This window comes from Neolamprologus brichardi, chromosome 10 (genome assembly GCF_056152115.1).
Source record: "Neolamprologus brichardi isolate AB-2024 chromosome 10, ASM5615211v1, whole genome shotgun sequence".
Lineage (NCBI taxonomy): Eukaryota > Metazoa > Chordata > Actinopteri > Cichliformes > Cichlidae > Neolamprologus > Neolamprologus brichardi.
The window spans coordinates 29,471,717-29,496,524 of record NC_142113.1 but is presented as its reverse complement, the minus strand read 5'-3'; the positions used below and the strand labels follow the sequence as shown (position 1 = coordinate 29,496,524).

At 42.1% G+C, this 24,808-nt stretch overlaps 1 protein-coding gene across 2 annotated transcripts in view; it reads left to right on the top strand.

Moving 5' to 3' along the window:
* Positions 1 to 20,916, top strand: part of gtf2ird1 (GTF2I repeat domain containing 1) — a 39,729-nt gene extending 18,813 nt beyond the window's left edge. The window contains exons 10-27 of one of the 2 annotated variants that reach the window (XM_087847508.1): positions 2,650 to 2,675; positions 4,177 to 4,303; positions 5,910 to 5,953; positions 6,206 to 6,286; positions 7,441 to 7,599; positions 12,076 to 12,129; positions 12,566 to 12,643; positions 14,212 to 14,395; positions 14,517 to 14,578; positions 14,897 to 14,968; positions 15,096 to 15,363; positions 15,623 to 15,651; positions 15,771 to 15,818; positions 15,909 to 15,986; positions 17,135 to 17,327; positions 17,760 to 17,797; positions 17,892 to 18,001; positions 19,959 to 20,916. In XM_087847508.1, the coding sequence (XP_087703634.1) occupies positions 2,650 to 2,675; positions 4,177 to 4,303; positions 5,910 to 5,953; positions 6,206 to 6,286; positions 7,441 to 7,599; positions 12,076 to 12,129; positions 12,566 to 12,643; positions 14,212 to 14,395; positions 14,517 to 14,578; positions 14,897 to 14,968; positions 15,096 to 15,363; positions 15,623 to 15,651; positions 15,771 to 15,818; positions 15,909 to 15,986; positions 17,135 to 17,327; positions 17,760 to 17,797; positions 17,892 to 18,001; positions 19,959 to 20,027 (1,720 nt within the window). In that variant the 3' untranslated portion in view covers positions 20,028 to 20,916. Of the gene's footprint in view, positions 1 to 2,649; positions 2,676 to 4,176; positions 4,304 to 5,909; positions 5,954 to 6,205; positions 6,287 to 7,440; positions 7,600 to 12,075; positions 12,130 to 12,562; positions 12,644 to 14,211; positions 14,396 to 14,516; positions 14,579 to 14,896; positions 14,969 to 15,095; positions 15,364 to 15,622; positions 15,652 to 15,770; positions 15,819 to 15,908; positions 15,987 to 17,134; positions 17,328 to 17,759; positions 17,798 to 17,891; positions 18,002 to 19,958 lie in introns of both variants that reach the window. The other variant, XM_087847507.1, reaches the window with a different exon arrangement.
* The last annotated feature ends 3,892 nt before the right edge of the window (positions 20,917 to 24,808 follow it).

Below are 24,808 nucleotides of genomic sequence, written 5' to 3'. Positions count from 1 at the left end.
CGCTGAGTGGTAAACCATTTCCATTCATGTCCCAAATGACTTTCCTTTGCCAGCGCATTGCGCTAATGGCTGCTCTTCCATCCATTTGTTTGAGCTAATTTAAATGAGCCACCATGCCTTGTTTGAGATAACACATCTTTTAACGAATCCTGCAGGCAGCTCATTAGCCTTAATACAATTAGGAAAGATTGAAAATGTCATTAATTCAGATCAAATCACATTCCCATTGTCTGTGAGAGATGTTCCAGATGCAGGCAGCGATGTGCTTTTTTGGCATCTTCTCTGTTGTCAGTCCATGATCATTTTTATACAAACAGTAGGCTCTCTTAACTGTAACTGAAGCGTTGTGCTCATTTAGTTCTGCAGCCATGCTATTAATTATTCTCAGAGGATGTCCCGTGTAATAACCACCCGAGTTTCACTCGTCTCACGTTTCACTGTGAAAAGATGCTGAAAATATAAGAAATGTAAAATCCCGTCAGTTTTAGGTTAACAGGATCACTAAACTGCTGACATTACTGAGAATAAGGTATTCGTTATTACCGTAACTATTATTAAGTCCTTATTTAAATACAAATAGTAGTCATACACATTTTATATGGTCTATATCAGCGGTCCCCAACCTTTTTTTGCACCACGGACCAGTTTAATGTCAGACAATATTTTCACAGACCGGCCTTTAAGGTGTCGCGGATAAATACAACAAAATAAAATGATACGATCAAGACTAAAACTGTGGTATATATATATATAATAATATAATAATATAATATAATAATAAACAGAAATTCACTGTGTAATTGTATAACTTTGTTAGCAGTGTCCTCCTGAAGTGCGTCAACAACCTTGAGAGTAACATCCTCCTCTCTTAATACTCTCTGGTTGCTATGGTAACGCGTAAATATTTCTTTCAAAGTAAGACACACAACTACAACACGGGAAAAGACCCTGAAAACCACACATTTCACACCCGAGCCTCAACTCTCGCGGCCCAGTACCAAACAACTCACGGACCGCCCCGGCGGTCGGGGACCGCTGGTCTATATGGTCACCAAGGCAGCTCTGTGTGTTTCTTCAAGGTGGACAGCCAATCAGAAGAAAGATGGCTTAAAGAAAGGTTATTTACAGAATTAGAGGCAGTAGATGAGCCTTCTCTCATCTCATCAAGTGTCTTCCTCGTGTTGAAAATGAAAATTGTAACACTGTGGTGAAGACCAAACTGTCTTCACTGCTAATGGGTTGGACTGAAGACGCGTGTCGTCTCATTAGTGCTCCTTTTATATTGTAGCATCAACTTCAGAATTTAAACCTGCCTCGCACTTTATTAAATAATGTCTATAAATTCCCTTCAGCCTCAGTTTAACACGAACGCCCTTAGATAGATTCACAGTTAAAAGAGCAGGCAAACATTCTGCCAGCCGTCAGACTTGATAATATTCACATAGACAAAAAGTGATCTGGGCCTCACTAAAACAAATTCTCTCACTAAAAATACTATAAAAAAGCTAAAAGTGCTATAATTAATAAATGGAGCTAAATTAAAACAAATAAATAAATAAATGATACGTATGTGCATAATTTGCTTTAGCTTATTCAGATGATTAATATCAGCTGGGACAAAGTTGTCTCTGTCCTGTGAGACCACTAACGTCTATCCAGAGTAAAGGAGCTGAGAATCCCCACATAAGGAGTGGGAGTCATTATTGAAATGGAGCCGGTCGTCCAACCGTCTGCTATACAGATACTTAAGGTTAAGCTGCGATTTACCGATCAGCTTCCCCGACCAGTTCACAGTTTGGATCAGTTTGTTCCGATCCTTCAAAGATGGGTTACCGTACCATGACACAAACGAATAGAACTGACTCAAGAAAAGATCTAAGAAATAAATAGATAGTGTCGCAATGGTCTTATCAGTGTAACAGGAGTACAGTTTCCATAAACAGAACAAATGTTGATGACCCTTTTTTCTCTGCTTCACAGTTTGTACCAAAATTCAGTCTTGAATCAATAATAGCCCCAAAATACAAAAGACTGCATATAGTCCACAGTTTGATCCTTATTGTTTGTGGCGTCAGGTGTGCTGGAATTTCTCCTCAAATCCACAATCACTTCCTTGGATTCTGTTATGTTGAGCTGAAGGTAAGACTGTGCTCAACACCAGGTCCATGGGCGGTTCCCTTGCCAACGATGTCACACAAATACAAATACCATGATATGATGAAAAATACTCATAAATGTCTTTCTGGTGTCTAAACTGTAATATTTTGCCCTATTAAGACCTTAGAACGACAGTGTAGTTTCTTAAGTTTGTAAATAATAAGACCTAAGATTATGATCACGCAGGAGAAGAACGCTTCACTGGCAGGCAGAGAGTGGCAGCGTGTGCCAGAAGGAAGGGGAAGCAATCCAGGAGTATATCACAGTTAATCCACAGTTAATTTTAGTCAGAGGAATTCAGGGCTCACAAAAGGAACGACTCAGTTATGTTTGATTCTGTTTGACTGATTGTTTAAAGAGCAGCTAATGTGCTAAAGCAGCCGTTGACAATGTTCCACTTCTACAGTTTTTTGCAACTTGAGTTTTGTCCTGAGAGCTGAGGAGGTCTTTAAACAGAGTCGCTCACAGCCTGTGTTTCTTTCTGTCTTCCAGAATGTTTGATGAGAGGATCTTTACCGGTAAGAATGTGATTGATTCTGTTTCTTTCTTTCCCCTTTCTTAGAAGAATAGAAGTTGGGGTCATGTCTTTAAAAATACTTAAAACAACAAGAACCTAAACATCGAATGTGCCTGTACTTTACTAGTGTATTTACCTGCTGCATCTTGCTTTAAATGTAGTGTAACCCTCATAAGAATAGGATCTACTCACTGCCTTAGGCCCCCGTTATACTGGCCTTGCAGTGTGCACCGTCACATCTGCTGTCGCTGTAACCTGGTGCCACTGTGTGGAAGACACGAGTGTCACTTTTTACCACCGTTTTAATAATTTATCAGTACAGAAGCTCAGAGATTCACAGATTATACAGCGGGTGATGCTACAACAGCTCGAAAAGATGACACTTTGTGGAAAAATCTCTGAAATTTCTTTGCCCCTGGGTTTGACTTGCGCTCCTCCTACACCGGCGCTGATGCCGAAGTTTTGTCTGAGTGGCGACACCTCATCATTCAGGAGAATACTGCAGTGGGTAGCTGTGCCGTGAAGGCCGTCAGAAATGGATGTGTGCATGTGATGATGTAATCGGTGGTGCACGAAGCGGCCGGTGAGGCGGGTGTAATGATCCCATCAGTTGTAGTGATAGGTAGCTTCTGGGTCTGTGCTTAAAACCCACAATATTTTTAATGGCCAGCAGGGGGGGCAGTACCTGTCGTTGCAAAGAGCAAATGGCCCTCAAGTGACGATCCTGATGAGATTTTGGGTCGTACTGAATAAAACATGAAGTCCAAATTAGTAAATGTTGGCCGTGTGTCAGAAAGAGGGAGAATCCTGTATATGCTCACTAGCTATCACAAGCCAATGACCATCACATCCCATTTCAAAATGTCAAGAGGGCGAAAAAAGCTAATCTCGAGTCCTCATAACAAGATTTCGCCGAATATCAAAATCCATTTTTAATACTGTCTGACGAATACATTAAAACAGCAACCCCACTGTGTGAGCTCATAGGTATTATTTGGACTGGTCCACAACTGGGCTACTGCGATACCACATTATCACTTAGCAGTTAGCAGTGCATGCAGGTTGTGACAGTCTTAATAACATAGGAAAATGAAAAATCCCCCAATTATTTAACATATTTTATTTTTTAAATATCACGGTTCCCTTTAGCACGCAGTTAGCTTGACTCTCATGCATGCAGCTGGTGACTGTTAAGCACCGATGACTAAAAGTGAGAGAACATTTGGTTCGTTGCCTGAAAGCAGCGTGAATTTTCATTAAAACATGAATATTCTCCATCTTCTCAAAGAAGAACTTTTCGCATAATGTAATTGTTTTTGGTAGCTTTCCATACGTGCTTTGTGAGTGACCTTAGCTGTAAAATATTTGTCAAGACCCTTAAACTTTATCACAGTAACCAAAGAGCACTCCGCCAAGAGTTTATTTATATATTTACACCACACAGATGTTCTTCGCTAATGGCGTGCGGTGTTTGTTTATCTTCTGCGTCTTGTTTGTTCAAGCTGCTGGCAAGATTGCAAGGGAGGAGGGCAAGCACGACCTGGGCTCTACGCCCGAAGACAGCTTCCCTGACAATCTGAGCATCCCGCCCACCGCAGCCGAGCTGGTCAGCAATCCTCACAGCAGCAGGTCAGAACGTGGCCCACACACAAACTCACACAAACATGGCATTACCCTGCAGACGTTGTTTATAGCGCTGGAATTTGAGCTTAATGGCATGCAGCCAAATTGTGCCTCTGCATTCAGTGGTATTACTCATAATCATTAAACCGCTGTTTACGGATTTTAGTTACATTTATATTACCATGATGGGACTTTCTGTTTCCCGAACGGGCCTTGTTACATGATTAATGTTCGGTTCACTTTGCTTTATTTTTATTTCTTTCTCTGCGTCCTGTCTGTCGAGTACATTGGCAGAACTGAACATTTCTACTTCAACTTGCCGCCTCTGACTCGGCTTCCTAAAACGACAAGAGGCCAAGCTGGAGGTTGCAGACTTGGAGATGCTAAGATTTTTGTTGGGAGTGACCAGGATGGACAATAAGTGCAGCAAAGGGACGGCTCAGGCTAGGACAGTTTGGACATTGAGGATGAGGAGGGATAGTGGATATATTGGTCAAAGGATGCCGAGTATGGAGGTGCCAGGGCAGAGGAAAAGAGGACCACAGAGAAAATTCATGCCTGTAGCGAAAGAGGACGTGCAGAGGGTTGTTGGGACAGAGGCGGACGCTGGGGTGGAGGGTAGGATGGAAGCAGATGATCTGAAGCTGATCTGATATGGTGTCGGTGCTGTTCTTACATCATCAGAATAATGGATTTAACCAAGAGGTTAGCTAATTCTTTTAAAAACTATCCCTCACAAGCCAACCCAGGTTACCTAAATTCAGCTAACAGCAAGGCTAACTTGATAATATATTTGCAATATTGTATATATTAACTAAGAAAAGAGTTAAGAAAAGATTATTATGATGATGATGATGATGATGATGAAGGAACACTATATTTACCTTCTAATTGATATACTGGACAATTGAGCCGTTATTAAAAATAATGGTTATCCATTAGCCATTTTTACACATGAAATAATGAAGAAATTTGAAAGAAGAAGTGAAAAAGAAAGAACAACGTAATATTTATTGTTCCATGAAGCAATCAATAATTAAAGCAAGTGATGATTTATGATTTATTCTCTCCCGCTGGTATAAACATGCTACGTGTTCCTTGTACTAATATGGTGCCTGTTCTCACACTCGCTTTATACCTGGTTCAAAGAAACAATTTGAGGCGAGCATCTAGCCCAAGGACACTTTGATATGTGCTTTTGAGCAGCTGGGATTGAACCAGTGACCCCAGATGACAAGCTCTGACTCCTTAGTCTAAATCCCTTCATGCTAGAAGTGAGAAATGCTTCCCCGGTGTCTACCTCTGTTCGTGCAGCTCAGCGGTTCTGTCTGTCGGTGCCGCCGCACAGTAGGCGGTAAACACTATAGTGGGCGGACGGCACTGCATGAATCAATGTTAACATGTATGGAATCTCTGCCATTGGAGTTGTGACTGTGGTGCTAACAAGTGTGGAAACCCTGCATAGCCAGTGTTTAAAGATCCCCAGAAGTCATTGAATTTCCCTTTAAAGGAGACAGGTGATTTAAAATATGCCACAAAAAACGATTTTTAATGATTCTGTTTTGCAGATATTTGCAAATCACCCTTTTTTCTATTTGATTTTACCTCACAGATCAACCAGCGCTTGTGTGAGTCCCTTGGCTGAGTGCGAAGCAGGTACGTGCTAATAAATTAAGTTCAGCGTAATAAAAAACGCTCTGTGATATTCGGCTGTGTGAAGTTACAAATGATTTGAGCCCCGAGTATTGAACAAAAGTTTCCCCCGTCCCCCGGAGTCGCTTTCATATCGCGTTTGGCAGTCTGATCCCTTCCAACACGTTCTATCGTCTGCTTAAATCTGTTTTTACACGACCATAAAACACAGTGCTGACGGGAACTCGCACAGAATGAACTGTTCAATCCCCGCAGGTCCTTCAGGAGATTGCATTCCTTTGAGGAGGATTAAAACAGAGCCTCCAGACGGGGAAATCATTCAAGTTACGGTGCCAGGTAAGCGAGCGCACGCTTGGCTGCCGTTAGGTTTGAGATTCGTTTCTTTTTTTCACTTGTAGAAAAATACAAACGGGTTTTCTTGCATTGTCACTGAGATAGAAGTCACAGAGAAACAGAAACCTGGAGACTGTTTTCATCATCGGTGCTGTCCCTGTTTGTGATTCCCCTTCTTTCACTCCTTTGTTCGCCTGACAGTTTTGCATTTGCCAGTTTTGATTAGTCGGTTCCTGTGGGTGAGCACTTTCTGTCAGTAGCCAAATCTGATACCCAAATTTGTTTGGATAAATTCAAATGCAGCCAAAGTGAGGAATCACAATTAGAAAAGGGGAATTCCCCGATAAGCCAGAGCCAACCTTGGATCAAAAATGAAAAGAAAGCCTTGGCTACCATTGTATTTACTCTTCTTATTCGATTTTAAAGTTTAAAAAAAAGAAACAAAACAATTTTTGCTTGAGTCTCTCAGTGAAAGGCTTTTTTATTCGTTGAGAGTCAAAGCTCTGCTGTTTTGAGCAAAATCTGACATTTAAAGAATAAAGCTTCATTCATGTTTGTAGTTCCAGATTCATTATATATTCTTCATTTTTCTTTTTTCTTTAATTCCTCACAGTGTAGTGAGTTACACCTTTTGCTTAGTAAGTGAAAGATCCCCAGTAATCCTCCTTTCTATCTCACCACGTGCACCAATGCCTCCCAATAATTGTTGTGTGGACAAATGAGACACATTTTAAGACGTAGTTTCATTATTGTGAAAAACTTTTTTTAAAAACAAGAAAAGGATCAATCTATTAAATCCAGGTTGTTTACAATGTTTTAAAGGGAACTTTAAAAGCACTAGCTGAGGTTCACGCTTTCATGGAAGTCTTCAAACATATTTTGGTTTTGCAAGATTAAAGACTTTGAGGGTGGAGGATAAGTGATTGGTTCTGTCAGTTCAACTTGCCCTGCCCAGTTAAAAAGCATGAAGTTCCTGCCCTAAATTCTCAACTGTTTAACTGAATGCACTGAAAAACAAGGCTGGGTGATTTCAAGCTAACATCAGTAACAGGAAGCGATGAAATAACAGCAGAAATGCTCCACTGCGTCCTGCTGCTCTCACGTCTCCGTTGCACCACGAGCTGAAAACCTGGTGTAAGTACTGTTTGTTTCTCCAGATGCCGGCACGAGTGGGGAGGAGCCCAGCGAGTCTGTGGCCGAGCCCGCCGCCGCCGCCGCACCGTGTCCAGCCACAGCCTCGCCCTCTGCTCCATCTGCCTCGTCTGCCCCGCCCCCCGCTCCTTCGGCTCCCCACCACTCAATGGAAAACCACGCAGGTAACCTCTTCCCCGTCAGCCCACACCTCCATTGTCGCCTCCCTCCTCACACTGTGGCTCCTGGAATGCCAGCTCCTACCAAGGCCTCCACATACTGTTTTGTAGGGAGCTAATTAAGCCACAGCACGTATGAAACCACTTTTCTCACGTTCTTTATCTTCCACTCTTCCACTTCCTTATGACCAAACCTCCCCAATCACTACTAGCCACACCCACAACCCTAAATACACCTTCTCTCCCCAACTCTGACCTACTGTAGCTTGTTTCTTCCTCCAGCCTCACAACGACGATCTGTGAAATGCACCCTGCATCGACTGCAGCTTGTCAACATACTCTTTAGCTTTAAAATCTGGGCATGCGCATAACTGTCAGTGCGTTTTACATGCACCAACTGGTCAAGCGTGGTCGGACTCCAACCAAAGTGTGTTTTTTGTTTTGCCCTTTTAAATATTTGCAACTGATGACCACAACCAGCCACCATCAGTCAGGGGACAGTAAAAAAACAGGAGGAAAAGTTTGTTGTGAAAGAGTAGACATCAGACCATCCTAAGGCCGTGTATGGCACACAACTCAGGACGCCTTACAGCAGTGACTCATAATGCTACAGCTAGTTCATTTTCATAGACCTTTTTCTAGACTAAAGGTTCTCTTTTAATCATCTTGGTAGGCTGTGCTTGATTTCAATTTGTGTCACTGCAGCCAGAGCTGACGCTGGGTGGCGTAACAGGTAGCTGCTTCGTACCAAATACCCTCAAAAACAAACCGGGGCTTCTGTTTTACCACTTCACCTATGAGGCACCGGCTGCACGGAAACATCGCCTCATAGGTGTGTGCTGTCTTACAACACTTCAGCTGGTTGTTAACTGTGTGCCCTTTGCCCTTAAGAGTCCAAACTGAAACGTTTCAGTGATTAGCAGGATGCATGGTGCATATTTGCAGATTTTGAGTAATTTTATCCACTAGTCCAATTTTAGAGAGACCAAACTTTTCCTGAAAAGGTCCTGTTGAGACTCCTAAATCCTCCTCCCCGTATAGAACTCGTTCTCTCCCTTAAACCTTAGCTTAATAGAGTAAGGTCACCAAGAACATCTGAGTAGACGTCACTCTCTTTATCAACTGCACCAGCCTCATTTACCAGGTGCTTCTATAAGGTGCCGGGGTCATTCAGATTGCAGACAAATGCATGCAGATATATGTCTGAGGTTTCTGACTGCCCCGCTGTGATGGAGGTGAAGGACATTTAATTGTGCAGCTGGCAGCATTTAAAGATTAGACTGAGAAATAAAAAAACGGCAGCATTTCTTTGCTTTCAACAGTTTTCTATGTTTCTGGGCAATCCACTTCACTTTCACCAGTTTTCATTCAATCTTGTTAAAAGTGCAAGATTTCAAAATATGATTTCCAGTCTCCTGCGATCAAATTCCATTCACACATTCTGTAGTAGGATGGAAGCAGAAATCTCTGCCTCTACATTTTCTTGAATGGACACTTTAAAGTTTAGGACTCTATTCTTTGTCCAAATGTCAAGTGCAACTTTCTTATATATAAATTAACATATAAATGAGGCCCCTTTTTGAACATCTGAAGGAGGTGCTGCTACAATGCTACAGAGAGTCTGCTCAGAGTGATCTTGGCGTTTAGCATTCAGTGCTTTTTGGAGGCATTTTGTTTTCTTTTATTGATTTCATTGTGCTTTGTTTAAGTTTTCTTTTCTTTCACAAATGACCTCTAAAGGAAAGACAATGAAGGTAAGTGCACTCAGTCACATTTAATATTATTTGCACCTCGGTCATTTGTCAAAAGTATTTGAATGATGGCAATTTGCATTCATTTTCAATGTAAAATAGGTCTGATCAAGACAATAATCCTTTTTGCATGAATGACATATTCGTATTGCACATATGAGAATACCCAGTTCACTTTCCTGTAGATACAAATCACATCCTATTTTAAAAAGTCCTGTTTGTCCTTAAGTATAGTGAAAGGTTTGACTTGGTTATCTTCACAAAACTGCAGTTCCACTCTCAAGTATTCCTCAAGTGTCATAATAATTGTCCATTGGCTCCTTCAGCACAGATGACATACAGGATCTTTCCTTTGACAGTGTTTTTTAAATTTTACATTATTGTTCCCACTTTTATCTCAACAGGCTGGATTTTGATGCTTTTTGAATTTTTTATGTTGTGTTGGGCAAAGGGAGCTCTCACCACAGCCTGTTGTGAGTCTGTTGTGGTTGCATCATATTCCTTTTACAGCTTACACAGATCCTCCGTCATGTTATGATGGAATAGCTACACAAGCTAGATGTATCTTTCAAATAGTATTGCTTTAAGTTGTCTTAGAACACGCTCAAAGTAATGAAACATGGCTGTTACCAAGTGATGAAAACTGCAGTGTTCAGTTTTTGCGATGTATTACAACAAGACCAAAAAGTATGGCTTAAAACGGTTCAACGTTCCAGTAGTACGCGAGCATGTAATAATCACATGGATATTCAGCAGATTTAGCAGAAAGACTCATAAGCCTACATTAAACAGACATCCTGGTGGCTACTCTGCAGCCATCTTTATGATGCCACGTTGTTTGGAATACTCAATCGTACATGGTTGGAGAGAAATTCTGTTCAATTCAGTTTTATTTATATAAATCACGACAAGTTGCCTCAATGCACTTTTATATTGTAAGGTAGACATCCTCCAATAATTCAGAGAAAACCCCAAATGTCTGACAACCCTCTATGAGCAAGCACTTTGGCGACAGTGGGAAGGAAAAACTCCCTTTTAACAGGAAGAAACCGCTCAGGGTGGGGCGGGGCCATCTGCTGCGACAAGTTGGGGAGAGAGAAGGAAGACAGAGGTTAATAACAAGTATGATTCAATGCAGAGAGGTCTGTTAACACAGAGTGAGTGAGAAGGGTGACAAGAACTGAATGTGTGTGTCTTTGGGACTTTAAGTAGACACACATGGCAACAAATCCACACAAAAGTGCCTACAGTTGTCCATCCTTTTTCTGTGAGGCAACAGTGCTGACCTCTGCACTCCACCGTAATTGACTTGCTGAATGCTGGAAACATTCATCACCTTGGGCCGCGTTGCCGGCAATAACTCAGCCTCGTTCCCAGCTGGTGTTGGACTCGCCCAGGGCTGCCCTTCCTTTTTTCTGCTCTTTGCAGATGATGTGGTTGTGTTGCCTTGTTCAGGTTGTGGCCTCCAGTTCACACTGAAGTAGTTCGTAGCCAAATATGAAGCTGTGGAAATGAGAATTGGCACCCCGGGGAGGAGTGCTGGATCAGGGACTGGCCCAAGTGGAGGAGTTTAAGTATCTCAGGGCCTTGTTCACGAGTGAGGGCAGCAGGAGATTGACAGGCAGATTGAGGCCACGGCTGCTGTGTTGCGGATGCTGCAGCGATCCATCGTGGTGAAGAGAGCTGTGCGTAACAGTGAAGGTGTTGATTTGCCAATCTATCTACATCCCTACCCTCACCTATGGTCACGAGCTTTGGGTAGTGACTAAAAGAATGAGATCGTGGACATGAGCAGTGAAAATTAGCTTTCTCCAAAGGGTTGCCGCCCTCTTACTTAGTCAATCAAGAAAGTTGAGCCGCTATTCCTGCACATCGAAAGGAGCCATCAAGCATCTAACAAGGATGCCTCGGACGCTTCCTGGGCGAGGTGTCCCACTACATGTCCCACTGGGAGGGGGCCACTGGGTAGACCCAGGGCACGTTGGAAAGAGTATATCTTTAAGCTAAAGGAGGTGGAGCACGGAGCTGTGGGCTTCTCTGTTTAGACTGTCCCCCTCTCGACCCAACCCCGGATAAACGGAAACAAATGGATCGATGGGAAAAAACATTTTATAAACCACTTTCTTCCTCCTGTTGTTGATCAGAGATTTGAGTCCTGCCCTGCAGACTCCACACATAACACATCACTAAAAAAAACATCACATTTCCACCTCTGCTTCTGGGCTAATGGCAAAACAACACCCCCACCGCCCATTCTCGTGTTTGTATGTTTAACACTGAGCGGCGATGTTGAATAACGGCCTTGGACAGGCGGTATGATATGTGTTCTTGGCGGCAGTTTGCCTGGAATCATTAATTAAAGAACATTCAGCGTCGCCCTACTGTAACAGTAATATTCCACTGACAGAAAATGGACAATAACATTGAATTATCCCAGTCTCATATGTTGCACCTGTTGTTTTGTCCATCCCCTGTGTGTACTGAGGGTAGACATGAGGTGTCAGATAAAGAGTTTAGCCTTCACAGATGTAATCATTGCTGCACAATGATGTTAGGCATGCCTCAAGTCAGAATAGGACCAGCGCTAGTCTCTGATGCAGTAAAGCAACAATGTGACGACTCGAGAGATTGATCGACACAAATAAAACCGTGCATCTTTGGATAAACTGTCATAGAAATGTTTTACAGAAGCCGTACGCCAAAGTTCTCATGCTTTTCTCGCATCTTGCAGCTGAAGCTCTGTCACCCACTGCTGCCCCGCAGAGCATAAGAAGATCTTCTGAAGGTAGGGTGGACTGACTCATTCAGGATGTTTTTCTGCACAGTGCATTTGGCCCACACTCTCACTCTGTGATTGTCTGTAACCTTGCCAAAGAGGCAGATTAGAATTAAATAAAACTCTAACCCAGCATCCTCACCTTTGGAAATATTTCTGTTTTGCTGTTTAGCCTCACTTTTGCACCTTCGCCACTCTGCCTCCCTACATCCATCTGCGGTTAATGTATCACACTCCACATTGACCCGGTAATGACACAGTCAGTTTGTCATTACCGGGTCAGCGCAGGGCAGGTAGAATTTATCAAATTGAAGTTGGCAAGTGGAGGTGTAGTAATGTTCACAGGTGGGAAGCTGCCTAACCCCGTCGACCCCGAGTAATAATTCTTTTTCGGCGCTCTCGGCGCAAAGCTGTTCGTTTTTCATTTGCTTGACTCTTTCAGCAGGGAGCCTGGTGGAGGACATCGGTGAAATGATTCTTCAGCTGCGGAGACAAGTGGAGAGCATCTTCAGCATTAAGTATGGTAAGCTACCTGTAGCGGGGGAGCTTTTATCCTCATCCGCAGCGGGGGCAGGAAGTTATGCCAGGGCTATGAATTTTGCAGGAAGACTTTGATCTCTCCTTAACCAGTGTACAGCAATTTAAAATCTATCTGAATATTAATATTGGAACATTTAAGGTTTTCAATAATTCAGCACATGAGAATGAATCTGTTAAGTGTGGGGCAAAGGATGGGGCATGAAAAGGAAGAATCTCATTTTCACATCAGAGGATGTTAAAGCATAAAGACACAAAGCATTAGTCGCCTTTTAGAAGGCGGCATGTCACAGCACGCCAGCGACTCTCTGAACATAGACATGCGTGCGCTAAGAGTGAGTGTGGGTAATTTTAACACGGCAATGCTCAAAGTTATTAACGAGTTCTTCTTATTCCTTTTAAATAAAAAGAAAAGTTTCAGTTCTTAGTTTCAAAAGGGTTTTAGTTCAGCCGGCTGGGGGACTGATGAGCTCATGACAGATGAGGCGAGACATCTACCTGTCCATCCACACATTACTGTGAGCTGGATGAGCTTTCTACGTCACGTTAGGTTAATGTGTCTGGAAAAGCAACGTGAGCATGAGACTGAAAACGAGCTAAAAATCGGGTTGTTTTTGTTATTTTTTGATTTTAGTTTTTAAAGCTATCGTTTTATAATAGATTTCCTTGAGTTTAGAAATATGGACGGTGCTATCGCAACATTTGTCTCATGGTGGGTGTAGCCATGTGACCGTGTAGCTTTTTAGTTTGCTGTTGTGACAAACGAGGGTCGGATCTGACCGAGTGACAGGGGGACGGTGCAGACGGTGCAGATGCCCCCCGAAGCTTATCCTGCTTTGCCCGTGTTGACTTTAAATTATGGGGACCATCATTTACAAAATACATGTCACTGCCATGGCTTTTTGTGTTGACTCTTTTGGACTTTGATCCAAAGCTTTTGAATAAAACTTGCTTTCTGTTTTGTTATGTTTTTTATTTTTAACCCATATTGTAGCAATCATGTTGTATTCAGTAAGGCCTGGAACTACAGAACAAAACCATAAACTATCATATGTTTGTGTTACTGTAAGAACAGAGTAACAGGAGTATTTCACTCAAAAATGCACAAACATTTGGACTTTTTGTTAGTGTAATTAATCTGCACAGCTTGCTATAATATTTGTGAGACAACTGCGTTAAACTCTAAAAATGCAAGAGGTCCAGTTCAGCTATAGCCACCTGTATCACCCACTTGAGCCTCAGTAAGGGTACTTGTGTAAAAGGTGACCCTCTCTCTGTAGCTGTTAGAAGGCGTAAACTAACCACAGAGATCAAAACTGTCGAGCCAGGCTGAGATGGCCATTTGAGATGCAACTCGACACTTTCATGTCGGCTCCTTTATTGCTGCTTGGTTCAAACTGTCACACAAATTTGTCAAACTTTCCTTGTTTGGTGTTTTTGCAATTTTCCCAAGATTTCAGAAGACAGAAAGAAATGAGATGAATTGGAATAAGACGACTTGAATGAAATAGATCAATAAGCTTTGTGCTTGTTTTTCCTTATCATCTTCTTCAGCTGAAGCCCTGGGCCTTCCTGAACCAACCAAGGTGCCGTACTCCAAATTCCAGATGTACCCTGAGGATCTGTATGTAACCGGGCTGCCAGAGGGAATCGCTCTCCGAAGACCCAACTGTTTCGGAGCAGCCAAACTACGCAAGATCCTGGCTGTCAGCAGTCAGATCCAGTTTGTTATCAAAAGGTGAGAAATAATTATATATAGCAAGTCATCTGGAGAGTGTAGCGGTGCGTTGAAGTGTGTGTTATTTCAGTTTTCGCTCTCTGATTTGTAAATATCGTCACAATCTTTTGCTCATCTCTAGACCCGAGCTCTTAGCTGAGCAGGTAAAACAAGAGATGCCTTCCATCCCTATCTGTGATTCAGGTTTGTCTCTTTTTATACTTACTTTCTCATCAGCAGCATCTTCAATCCAAACTAATCACACACATATGCAGTGTTAAATTTTGTTAAATTAGTGTTAAATTGTGTTAAATTCCTCTGCAATACACGGTTGAAGTTTTAAGGTCAAATCCAGTTCACAGGCTATTTTTAAAACGGCTCCTTTGAAGAACAACAGAAAGTCCTTGCAGGGATTTGTCTGCAGCTGCCTCCTCTTTATTTGTGACAAAGCTCCTAACATTTGTTTTATTCAGTAAGTCTTAAGACGACAAAAGTTTAACCTTTAAATGTTTTTCTCCAAAGAGCTGGATGCCAAGGATGCAGCACCAGTAACGGAGGACACTGCGGCTGTATCCAAGAGACCTGGATTCTCAGGTACGGTCGAGCTGCCTCGGTCGTCTTAGATTTGCCGTTAACTGTTTAAACACGAATCGCCTCTGCTCGCTGACATTGAAAGCCAGATGACACATATTTTAAAGCGTCTTCGGCCTCTCGTCAACAGAGTGCTTGGAGTCCAAGCTCTCCAGGATCGACCTGGCCAACACGTTGCGAGAGCAGGTCCAAGATCTCTTCAACAGGAAGTATGGGGAGGCATTGGGCATCAAGTACCCCGTCCAAGTGCCTTACAAAAGGATCAAGAACAACCCGGACTCGGTCATCATCGAGGGCCTTCCCCCCGGCATCCCCTTCAGGAAGCCCTGCACCTTCGGCTCCCAGAACCTGGAGAGGATCCTGGCTGTCGCTGACAAAATCAGCTTCACCATCACCAGGTGAGAAATGCTGATCACGCTAAGAGCTGTTTAATATTCTGATTGGTAGTGATGCATTTTCCCAGTATATTCATTTGTGGTGCTAAACCAAAAATAACAAGCTACAAAATGCACAAATTCAAATGTTTTCATCAAATAAGATCCATATCTGTCTGTCGGGCTTCCTTCCTGCAGTTAATGGCTTGGATATTTATTACTGTCTTTAAATATATGTCGGTTAATTCTGTTCATTGTGCTTGTTTCATTGTGTTGCATGCAGACCATTTCAAGGACTTATTCCAAAACCAGGTATGAGCACACCGCGCTTTGCTTTCATGACATCTGATTTATTACGCAGCATCTATCACAGAGCGCTAAAGCAAACAACATTTAACGTTACTAAACATGTTTTTCGTTAACTTCATCAGCACCTCGACGAGTCACTTTACTAAAGAAGGCCTACGCTTCAATAAATGGTGAGGAGAAAATGCTTTGATAGCGTCCATTACAAATGCTGCGGCTTTTGTTTTGAATGCTGTCTGTGACCAATTCTCTCCTCCTGACAGATGATGACGACATTAACCGCATGGGGGAGAAAGTAGTCCTTCGAGAGCAAGTCAAGGAACTCTTCAACAAGAAATACGGTAAATAGATCCGCAGCATGGAGCTGTTGTTATCTGTACGAGACAGATAACCTTTTTACCATGAACCAGTTTCATCTGCGTGATGGATCCAAGTCGTGGGCGTGTTCAGTTTAATTCTCACAACACAGGAGAAAAACAACACGTCCTTTATTGCTCAGGGTGAGCCTCCTAAGTGAGACGTGTGCCTGGAAATTTAAATCCAGAATGTTCGTCCTACTTGTTGAATTAGGGGCAAGTCTTATAAATGCATGTCCCAAATTTCACTCATGAAACGTGGCTGTTAAATTTTGTGGAGCAATTTCTATACAGCCTTCACACAATTTGGTACAGAAGCCTGAAGGGGAAAAAAACAAACAAAACAAAAACGGTGCTCGGCTCTAACGTCACAGCAGTGCCTTAAAAATACATTTCCACATGCATAGGGTCCACGGGTGGAAAGTCTGCACGGTAAACAATAAAAAAGTGGTGTCAAACTGATTTATTTTAGTTTGTGTGTCAAAGAAAAACTTCACATGTTGAATTGTTGTGCACCTAACAAATTTCAGCATTCTTACTTCTTATTTATTGAGGCGTAACAGCTCTGCGATTGGCCCCGGGGCTGATACGTTCTTTCACTTTGGGCCCTTACCACCACGCAGTGCTTGAGCAAACACATTGCCTCACGTTCTCGCTCACACGAACACACAAACAAATTTAAGTTATAAAATATTATCATGTAGCAATAATCAGTAACATCTGTAGGATCATTCCAGCTTTGAATCAGCACCACGGACAGCAACCGCAGTCAGCGATCTTGGGAGCAGACAAACTCCCATCTTCTTCTTCAGCCAGGCTAGCACACGCTTTGGTTGCTAACTTATTACTGTGATGATTGCGGTGTATGAAGTTCCACCTTTGTTCAGGTTATAATAAAAGATCTCAAAGGGTAATAATGCGGCACCTGCACCTCTGCTTAAGAACTTTTAGCTGCTGTTATCAAAATGAATGAAGAACGCTGCATTTCTATGCACGTTTCATACCTACAGTATGTCAGTTACAGGCATGAGTTTCTTTATTCATGTGAAAACATGTGCCTGCATGCTTCTTATTTTTCACAGGAAAAGAAAAGGTGTCACACTGATCGTGCCGTTGTTGTTTGTTCTGTTTAGGTGAGGCTCTGGGCTTAGATCGCTCCGTCGTGGTCCCGTACAAGCTAATCCGCGGCAGTCCAGAGTCTATAGAAGTTAGTGGCCTTCCAGACGAAATCCCTTTCCGAAACCCAAACACCTACGACATCGTGTGCCTGGAGAAAATCCTTCAAGCCGCGGATAAAATAACATTCAACATCAAGAGCCAGCTACAGTGAGTGCAGCGACACCGGAATGTTCAGCAGCGCTAGCCGTCACCGCACCGTACATTTCAGCGGGAATTTAGGGTTTTGCTTCTCGGTAGTTAAGCTCATTATGGTTTATTTATGCTTTGGATTTAAATCCAGCCTCTAAGATGTCAAAGAATAAATCTTCCTCAGCAAATGTAAATAAAATGAAATAGGAAACAACGTTTTGACATCCAAGCAGTTAAGCTATGATGAAAGAATGAAGGCAAAGCTTTAAATCGTGCACAATTCAGGGATTTTTTTTCTTCTAGGTATCAAGTAAGTGCAGTCTGAATAGAAGGCTAATTAGAATTCCGGAATGTTTTTTATAGTTACAAAAAAAAAGATTGTATCTTTAGAGAAACAAAAATGCAGCTACATCACCTAAAATGACCCGGCCTTTTCTCTCTCCTGTTCAGACCTTTTGCAGAAATCTGTAGCCAAGCTTGTAACACAGGTAAGTGTTACACAAACAACCTTCTGTTGATGGAAGTGAGGCTTTCTGTGCTGCGCGTGCCTCCAGAGTAAAAGCCTTTGCTTTGTGCCTTCAGTAGGAACAGACGCCTCCACTAATCGACGGAAACGCAAGAGAGTCCAGGAGAGCAACCAAGTGCCTGCCTCCTCCGACCTGGGAATATCAAGCAATCAGATTCCAGTGATGGTACATTAAATAAAATATATATTTTCTTCACCATGTGAATTCATAAGCTAGTCGATGAATACTAGGACATCTTTATTCTTCTGTTCTTACTCACACAGGTCCTTAAAGACTCTTAAAAAACCTTAAATACACTTTGATTTCAGAGCTACAGCATGCTGGCCTGCTGTTAGGGCAAAAATGCACTTTATTAAGGAAGCCCCCCTTTACCTCGACTTAACTGTAGCTTCGATCAGTCAGAGAAACTCAAGCATTTAAGACGCCTAACAGAACGCGTATCAGCTTAAGTGCAGTGTATGTGGAGCATTTAGCTGCTGTCAGACGGCAGCCTCTGACATGTAACTGCAGCCATCACCAGTCCCGACAGGTGGCACAGCCTCTCTTCCTGTGACAGGTAGGTTTATAGTAGCGGTTTTAGCAAAGTGGAAGGTAAGCAGCGCAGTTATTCAGGACTGACTGAGAAAATGAGCGGTTATATATCAGCCGTGTCACTGACTCTGACGACACGATGTGTTAACGCGCACAAAGAAGGAAGGAAGGCAGCTAGAACTGCTAACGTTAGCCACGCTGTATCCAGGGATGTCAGGATGTAAAGTTTCAAACTCAATACTGATAACCAGGGAAACGGGGAAAACTTCAATGATCCATCATAACAGAACAAAATCCTGGCAGCAGGAATTAGGACAGGAGTTCCTCGTTGAACTTCCACGTAGGCTTCATGTATAACTGCGAGAGCTACAGCTCTGCTTGTTTTCTGTGCTTCTGGTGACTTGGCAGCATATTTACCATATTTATCTCTTCAATGTCTGGTAGATGTTGTAGAAACAACACACTATTAGACACAAATAGCTGATGCTCCCTGTTAATGTCCCAGCTCACACATTAACTAGCTAGAACCACAATGGTACAATGATAACTGAGCAATCGGAGAATGTAGCAACCAGGTAACAGTTAAATGATTTGGTGACTGTTTAATGGTTCAGCGTAGTTGTACCAGGAACTTTTACTGACCTCTCAAAGACCAGGATGTCGGCGTTTACGATGCTTTGCAAAGGTTGTTTCAGCTTCGTTGCCACCACTTGGTTGTCTTGTTTGCATGCAGGCTTATCTGCATCCTCGGCCTTTCCCTGGCATTTTGCTTCATATGCAAAGTTTAGCATGCTATGCCAGCTGTTGGTGTGTTCAGCTGCTAGTGAGGGGAGGAGCTGTGAACTGGAGAAGGCAAAGATGGCACTGTTGGTGTTTTTTTATTGATTTATTGATTTATTTTTTGGGGGGGTGGGGTGGGGGTAACCTTATTGTACCCATTAATTTCATTTTTGTTACATCCCACATTTCTCTATAATTTATTCCTCGTAGTTTGTTTATTTTAAACAAATAAAATCATTTAAGGGGATGATGATGTAGAGGTCTCAAAACTTGTGGGTCAAATATGATACAAGCTGATGGTCATCTCCCCATAAGTTCACGTTTTCTCAATCTTCTTAATGCGATAACTTCAAAACAAGATGACGTAGGACTTTGAAATCGATACCACAGGTGCGTCTACTAGGAGGCTGAGGAGTGGTTGCCAGCATTTTTACGAGTGTTTCCTGTCTTTTAGACTAGTCCACTAGTTTTCTTCCTCTCTCCCTCTGTCGTTTAAAAGACTAGTAAATTAGTGACTAGGCACATCCTTCATCTGTGGTGATATCTCCATACAAATGGGCAGGCTAAGCAAACCAGAGAGCTGGCATAATTTGGATAATTTAGAAAAGAGCCAAAAGATAATGGCGAGAGAGGCAGGAAACCCCGGTCGCTGATGGAGTCGGAGTCGATAAAACACCTTAAACTGCAGTAGATGACTGTGTGTTCAACTCTAAGTACTGAAATGTAATATTAAAACAGGTTTAGAGGCAAGGTCAGCAACATTTTGCAGTAATGAAATCATTTTCTCCACCATTATGCTTCTTCCCTGCAGCAGTGGCCCATGTACATGGTGGACTACAGTGGAGTGAACGTGCAGGTTCCCGGGAAAGTCAATTACTGAAGGAGGAACCAGGGCGGCAGCAAAGGGATTCGAGGAGGAGTTTGTCAACACTCGCCACTCTTCCACAGTGCAACACTAACACTTTACCAGAGTGCTACAACTTAACGATCTCTCCAGACTGAATACAGAGAGCTGCAGGTTTGACTCTGAGAATGATGCCCCGAGTGTTGAGGAACAACAGAATGTATGTGGGTCGAAACGTTGCAGGGCAGATGTCGGCTCGACGGGACTTCTATCAGCTGGTCGCGACAGTAATCTTGTTGTTTTTTTTACAAACTGCAAATATTACCGACGTCGTGTTATTTGCCCTTGCATTTTATAAAACGAGTCATGCTGTTGTTTTCCAGCATTTGGTTGCAATGTATTACTGACAGAAAATGTCTTTCATAATGATATGTTTCCATATTATTCAGATATTTGTACTTTTTATTTATTATATTTATTATTAAAATATAACATTATGTGCAGGGATGTAAAATATATTATTCTGTTACACAGCTCTTCGAGGAACTATCACAACACTAACAGATGCTACTAGCACTCAGTAACTACAGGTAACCGCTGAAAACATGATTAAAATGAAGTGTCTTAATTGGGTGTTGGGGTGACGGCAAGATTTTAGAAATTAAAGGAGACAAAACGGACTCACGGTCTGCCCCACGGAGCAGGGAAAACCTCTGCTCGCATTGAAAACGAGACACTCGGTAAACAGCCTTTTTTATGTTAGCACTACATTAACAATTTGTAAAATATTGTCATTTTAAGTCAGCCTGAATGTATCATGTAAAGAAAAGAATGGTATGTTATTCTGCGGTGACTGTCTCTGGACTAACAATATTTAATATGCTGTACCTTAACGCCAATTAGGCCTTTGAAATAAAATGTGTTGCCTTGCACTTTCATTTTGTAGTAGTTTGTTTTGGTGTAGGCGAGGGGCGGGGGGGGGGTCAACTTAATGAAAATGAAGAGGAGTGTTAAAAAGCAAGACGGTGGTGAGTTGAGCCAATAATGAGGATTAAATATAATGACAAATAACTAAAAGCTGTTAGTCTAGGCTTAAATGTCAACGACAGGAACCTGAATATTGTTACTGTCGCTACAAAGTAAGCAAAATTTGTATTTATTTTGTACCTTTCAAGATAAATATCACAAAGTGTTACAGAACAAACCTGCCGGAGCATAAAAACAAAAGGTCAAAAATATGTTTTTAGCTGCTTTTTAACAGAATTACAATAATTCAAACGTGACAAAATAAAGGCAAATAATAATTTTCAATTCAGAGTATGACACTGTGGAAGTTAACTTGGCAATGTTTTTAGTTGGTAAACTATGAGAGAGCCAGAGATTTAATGTGAGCTTGCAAAGTTCTTGATTGTACATTTAAGAAAAGTGGCAAAGGGACCTAAAATTTCCATTAGGCAAAATCTGTCAGGGCCCAAACGAGGGCTCTTGTTTTTTTATTGAGTCGGAAAAGACTGTCTGCTAACCCGTGCTGGGCTTGTAATATCTAACTGTAGGCTTGACATATACAACTGAATGTCATCTGCGTAGAAGCAATAAGAAATATCATTAGAAGTCCTCCAAATGTGCTGAAGAGGGAGCAGATACAACAGAAACAATAAAGCCCCCAAAACAGAACCCTGTGGCACACCGTAGGCAAGAAGTGTATCTGAACTTTGAGGCAGCCATGCAATATCGTCTGAAAGCTCAGACACCAGTAGTTAGAGCATTAACACTTCATAACCAGCCACTTTGTCTCAGCCATTGTTACCAAAATAAACGTGGGTTCTGCTGTTTCCTTGACTAATGTTTTACCTGTCATTTTAGGGAACTGTTATTATTATTAATAACATAATTGTGATGAATGCTGGTTGGAGGGGTCCCTGCAGACTCTGGAACTGTCACTGCCTGCAGCAGACTGGCAGCCAGACCAGCATGTACCCCACCTCTCCCCTAAAATCAGCCTCACAGGCAGCAGTGAATCAGCTATGACAAGAACTGATGGATGGGTGATCTACAGGAGTCCAAACATTACACAAATCTATTGAAAGAATGATTCGAATCTGTATGTGCACGATTAAAAATGAAGAAGAAGCTGCTGCTCATCATGACTATTGGCTATTTTCACACAACAAAAAACAAACAAACTGATTTAGAAAAATCAGTTCTTGAAATGTTAAGTTTCTACTATTTACTCAGTAGACAAAAATTCATCTATCAGTATTAAGTTTCTATTATAAATAATGATATAGTCATATTTACCAATCGAAGTTCTCATTTAAGCAGCCTTATTTTTTCAAAAATAATATCTCAGTCCTTGATTTAGGAGAAATTGCTGCATATTTATGTCCTAAAGATTTCCTTTACCTATTCCATATTTAGGGAATGGACGAGCCGGGTTTAAAGCTCTATTCCCAGATTAAAACAACTAGTAACTTTAGTAATTTTAGTATTTTGGAAGAGCGTTTTAAACACTACACAAATAATGATTTTCGTTATTTTTACTGTACCCCAGTACAACTCCATAAATGTGGGATAAAATGGCTGAAAACATGTGTCATTAGTAAATAAACATTATTTACTAGGAATGTTGGAGTTTGTAGTTCAGCACGCCGTTTAGTTTCCCACATTTGCTGTTATGTATTTAGTTCTGGTGACTGCGCTGGTTTTGTCAGTACTGGTTGGAAGGCCTGCTTTGCTTCCTCCTTTTCAGGTCCTAATTAAGAGCTGCTCCCATCTAAAACAGGAAATGATGTCACCGGACAGACTAGACATCTGTCCAGGGTATACCCCACCTCTAGCCCTATGGGCCAGCTGAGATAGGCTCTAACCCCCATGAACTTGAACTGGATAAGCAGAAAAGGATCGATTGATGGATGGACTTCACCTGGAGCCTATTCAAGTTTGTTTCCTTTCAACATGGCTCTCGCTCCTCCTGGAAGGCTGGAACTTTTCAGGCAGCCAATTCGTTTTTCTTTCCACTTGATTGCGTATCATCCCTAATTTAAGTTGCGTGTTGGTTGTAGGTTAGCACCAGTTTTCTTTTCTTCTTTTTCTCAGTTTATGATTAATAAATTGGCTTGGTGGAAGCTGTTGTTGTGTGGCTCTCCCTTCTTTATTATTTCCTGCATGAGCCAGACAAAACAAGCTCGTTACCTGCAAATCTGCAAAATCCTTGAATGTTCAAGGCTGTGAAATCTATTGGGACTACAAAAAGACAGCATCCGATCCATAGGTCCACTAAGATGTAGTGGAGCTATGGATAGGAACTTTAAAAGAGCCTTTAAATACTAATCTTACAGCAGCACCATTCCACCTCCCTCTAAGAGCTTTCCTGATGCTGTGATTGGATGTGTGCAAAGTCTGTTAGAGACTGTAAAAAAGTGGTGAGCCAACTTTGTTGTAAAATTAGGAGTGAAATCCCAAATATTGGGAACATTTGGGATTTCAGCCCTATATGAACTCAGTGAATCAAAGGAATCCGTACACAGCAGTACACCATTCATGAAAAAGGTGCATTAAAAAAAATTACCAAAAGTGCAATTACTATTATGAAGGGGGAATCTGCCTAAAGATTACAAAGATATCTCTTCATACTGAGCTGTAAACTTGTATTTCAGCTCTAAAGTCGGTCATTTTAACACGAAAGTCCATGGGGATTGGCTCACCTCTGCAGTCTGCCTCAAGTGGCCACTCCAGGAACTGTAGTTGCGTCCAACTGTTGGTTTCACTGTTCACCCGGAGAGGTCGCTGCTTCCTGTCTTCCAAATTCCTTTCAGTACACTCCACTTATCCACCAGCCTTCACAAAAATGTGCCCCAGTAGTTTTCACCTCATCCTGCTAAAAAAAGACAAACTGACTCACAGCAGCACAAACTTAACCTTCTTGGCAGGGAAACACGGGACGTTGTTGTTGCTATCCATAATTCTCTGCTTGCTGCAGGTAACTTAAAGCAAAAAAGCTCTTCTGTGCACTTAAGAGTCCATTAAGACAGAGTCAAAGTGAAATACCCTGCCAACCGGTCATGTTCTCCTCTTAACATTTCCACTAGAAATAAATGTTTGAGTGGTTAAAGGAACATTTATTTAGCAGGAAGCAATGGATTCGTGCTCTGCAACTAGATAACTACAACTGCTCAGAAGGCACCGAGCAGTGCACTGAACACACAGGGCATACATAAAGACTCCTCGGCAGCTACGTCCTAAAGGCTTTGAAAGCACTTCTTGTTTAACAGCTTCTTGCTATGAATGATGGGAGCATAGAGTCACAACTAGAAAACAGAGATCCGTATTTGTGTTTCTTTTTAGCTCTTCTCGGTGGAATAAGCAGCCGTGGGATTGGGTGGCTGGGACTGAGCTGAATCAAAAAGTCATGGCAGATGTTGTAACAGGAGGGGCTGGCTTGGTTTCTTAGCAGCATGTGGTGACCCGGGACCAGTAATAACCTCCAGCATTTCATACCCAGGGCCAAGTTTAAGCCCTAAAGCTGGCCCGTGTTTAAACCTATTAATAAACCTGAACTCATGCCACAACTGGCGCCTAATGCAGGCACCTCACCTCTACTTGACCCATGCCTGTTATTGCTTCATAACTTGGAGTGTTTCATGTTTAGACCAGTCAGTGGAATCTGATCGGAACACATTAACCCAGTGTCTGGAGTTAAACTGGAGGGGTTAGGTAGATAAAGCTTTTACATCCTCACTGAGCTTTAAAGGTACTTTATGTAATTTCCTTCTGCAACTTTAGATATAAATGTCACCACCAGGAGGTGGTGTTTTAAC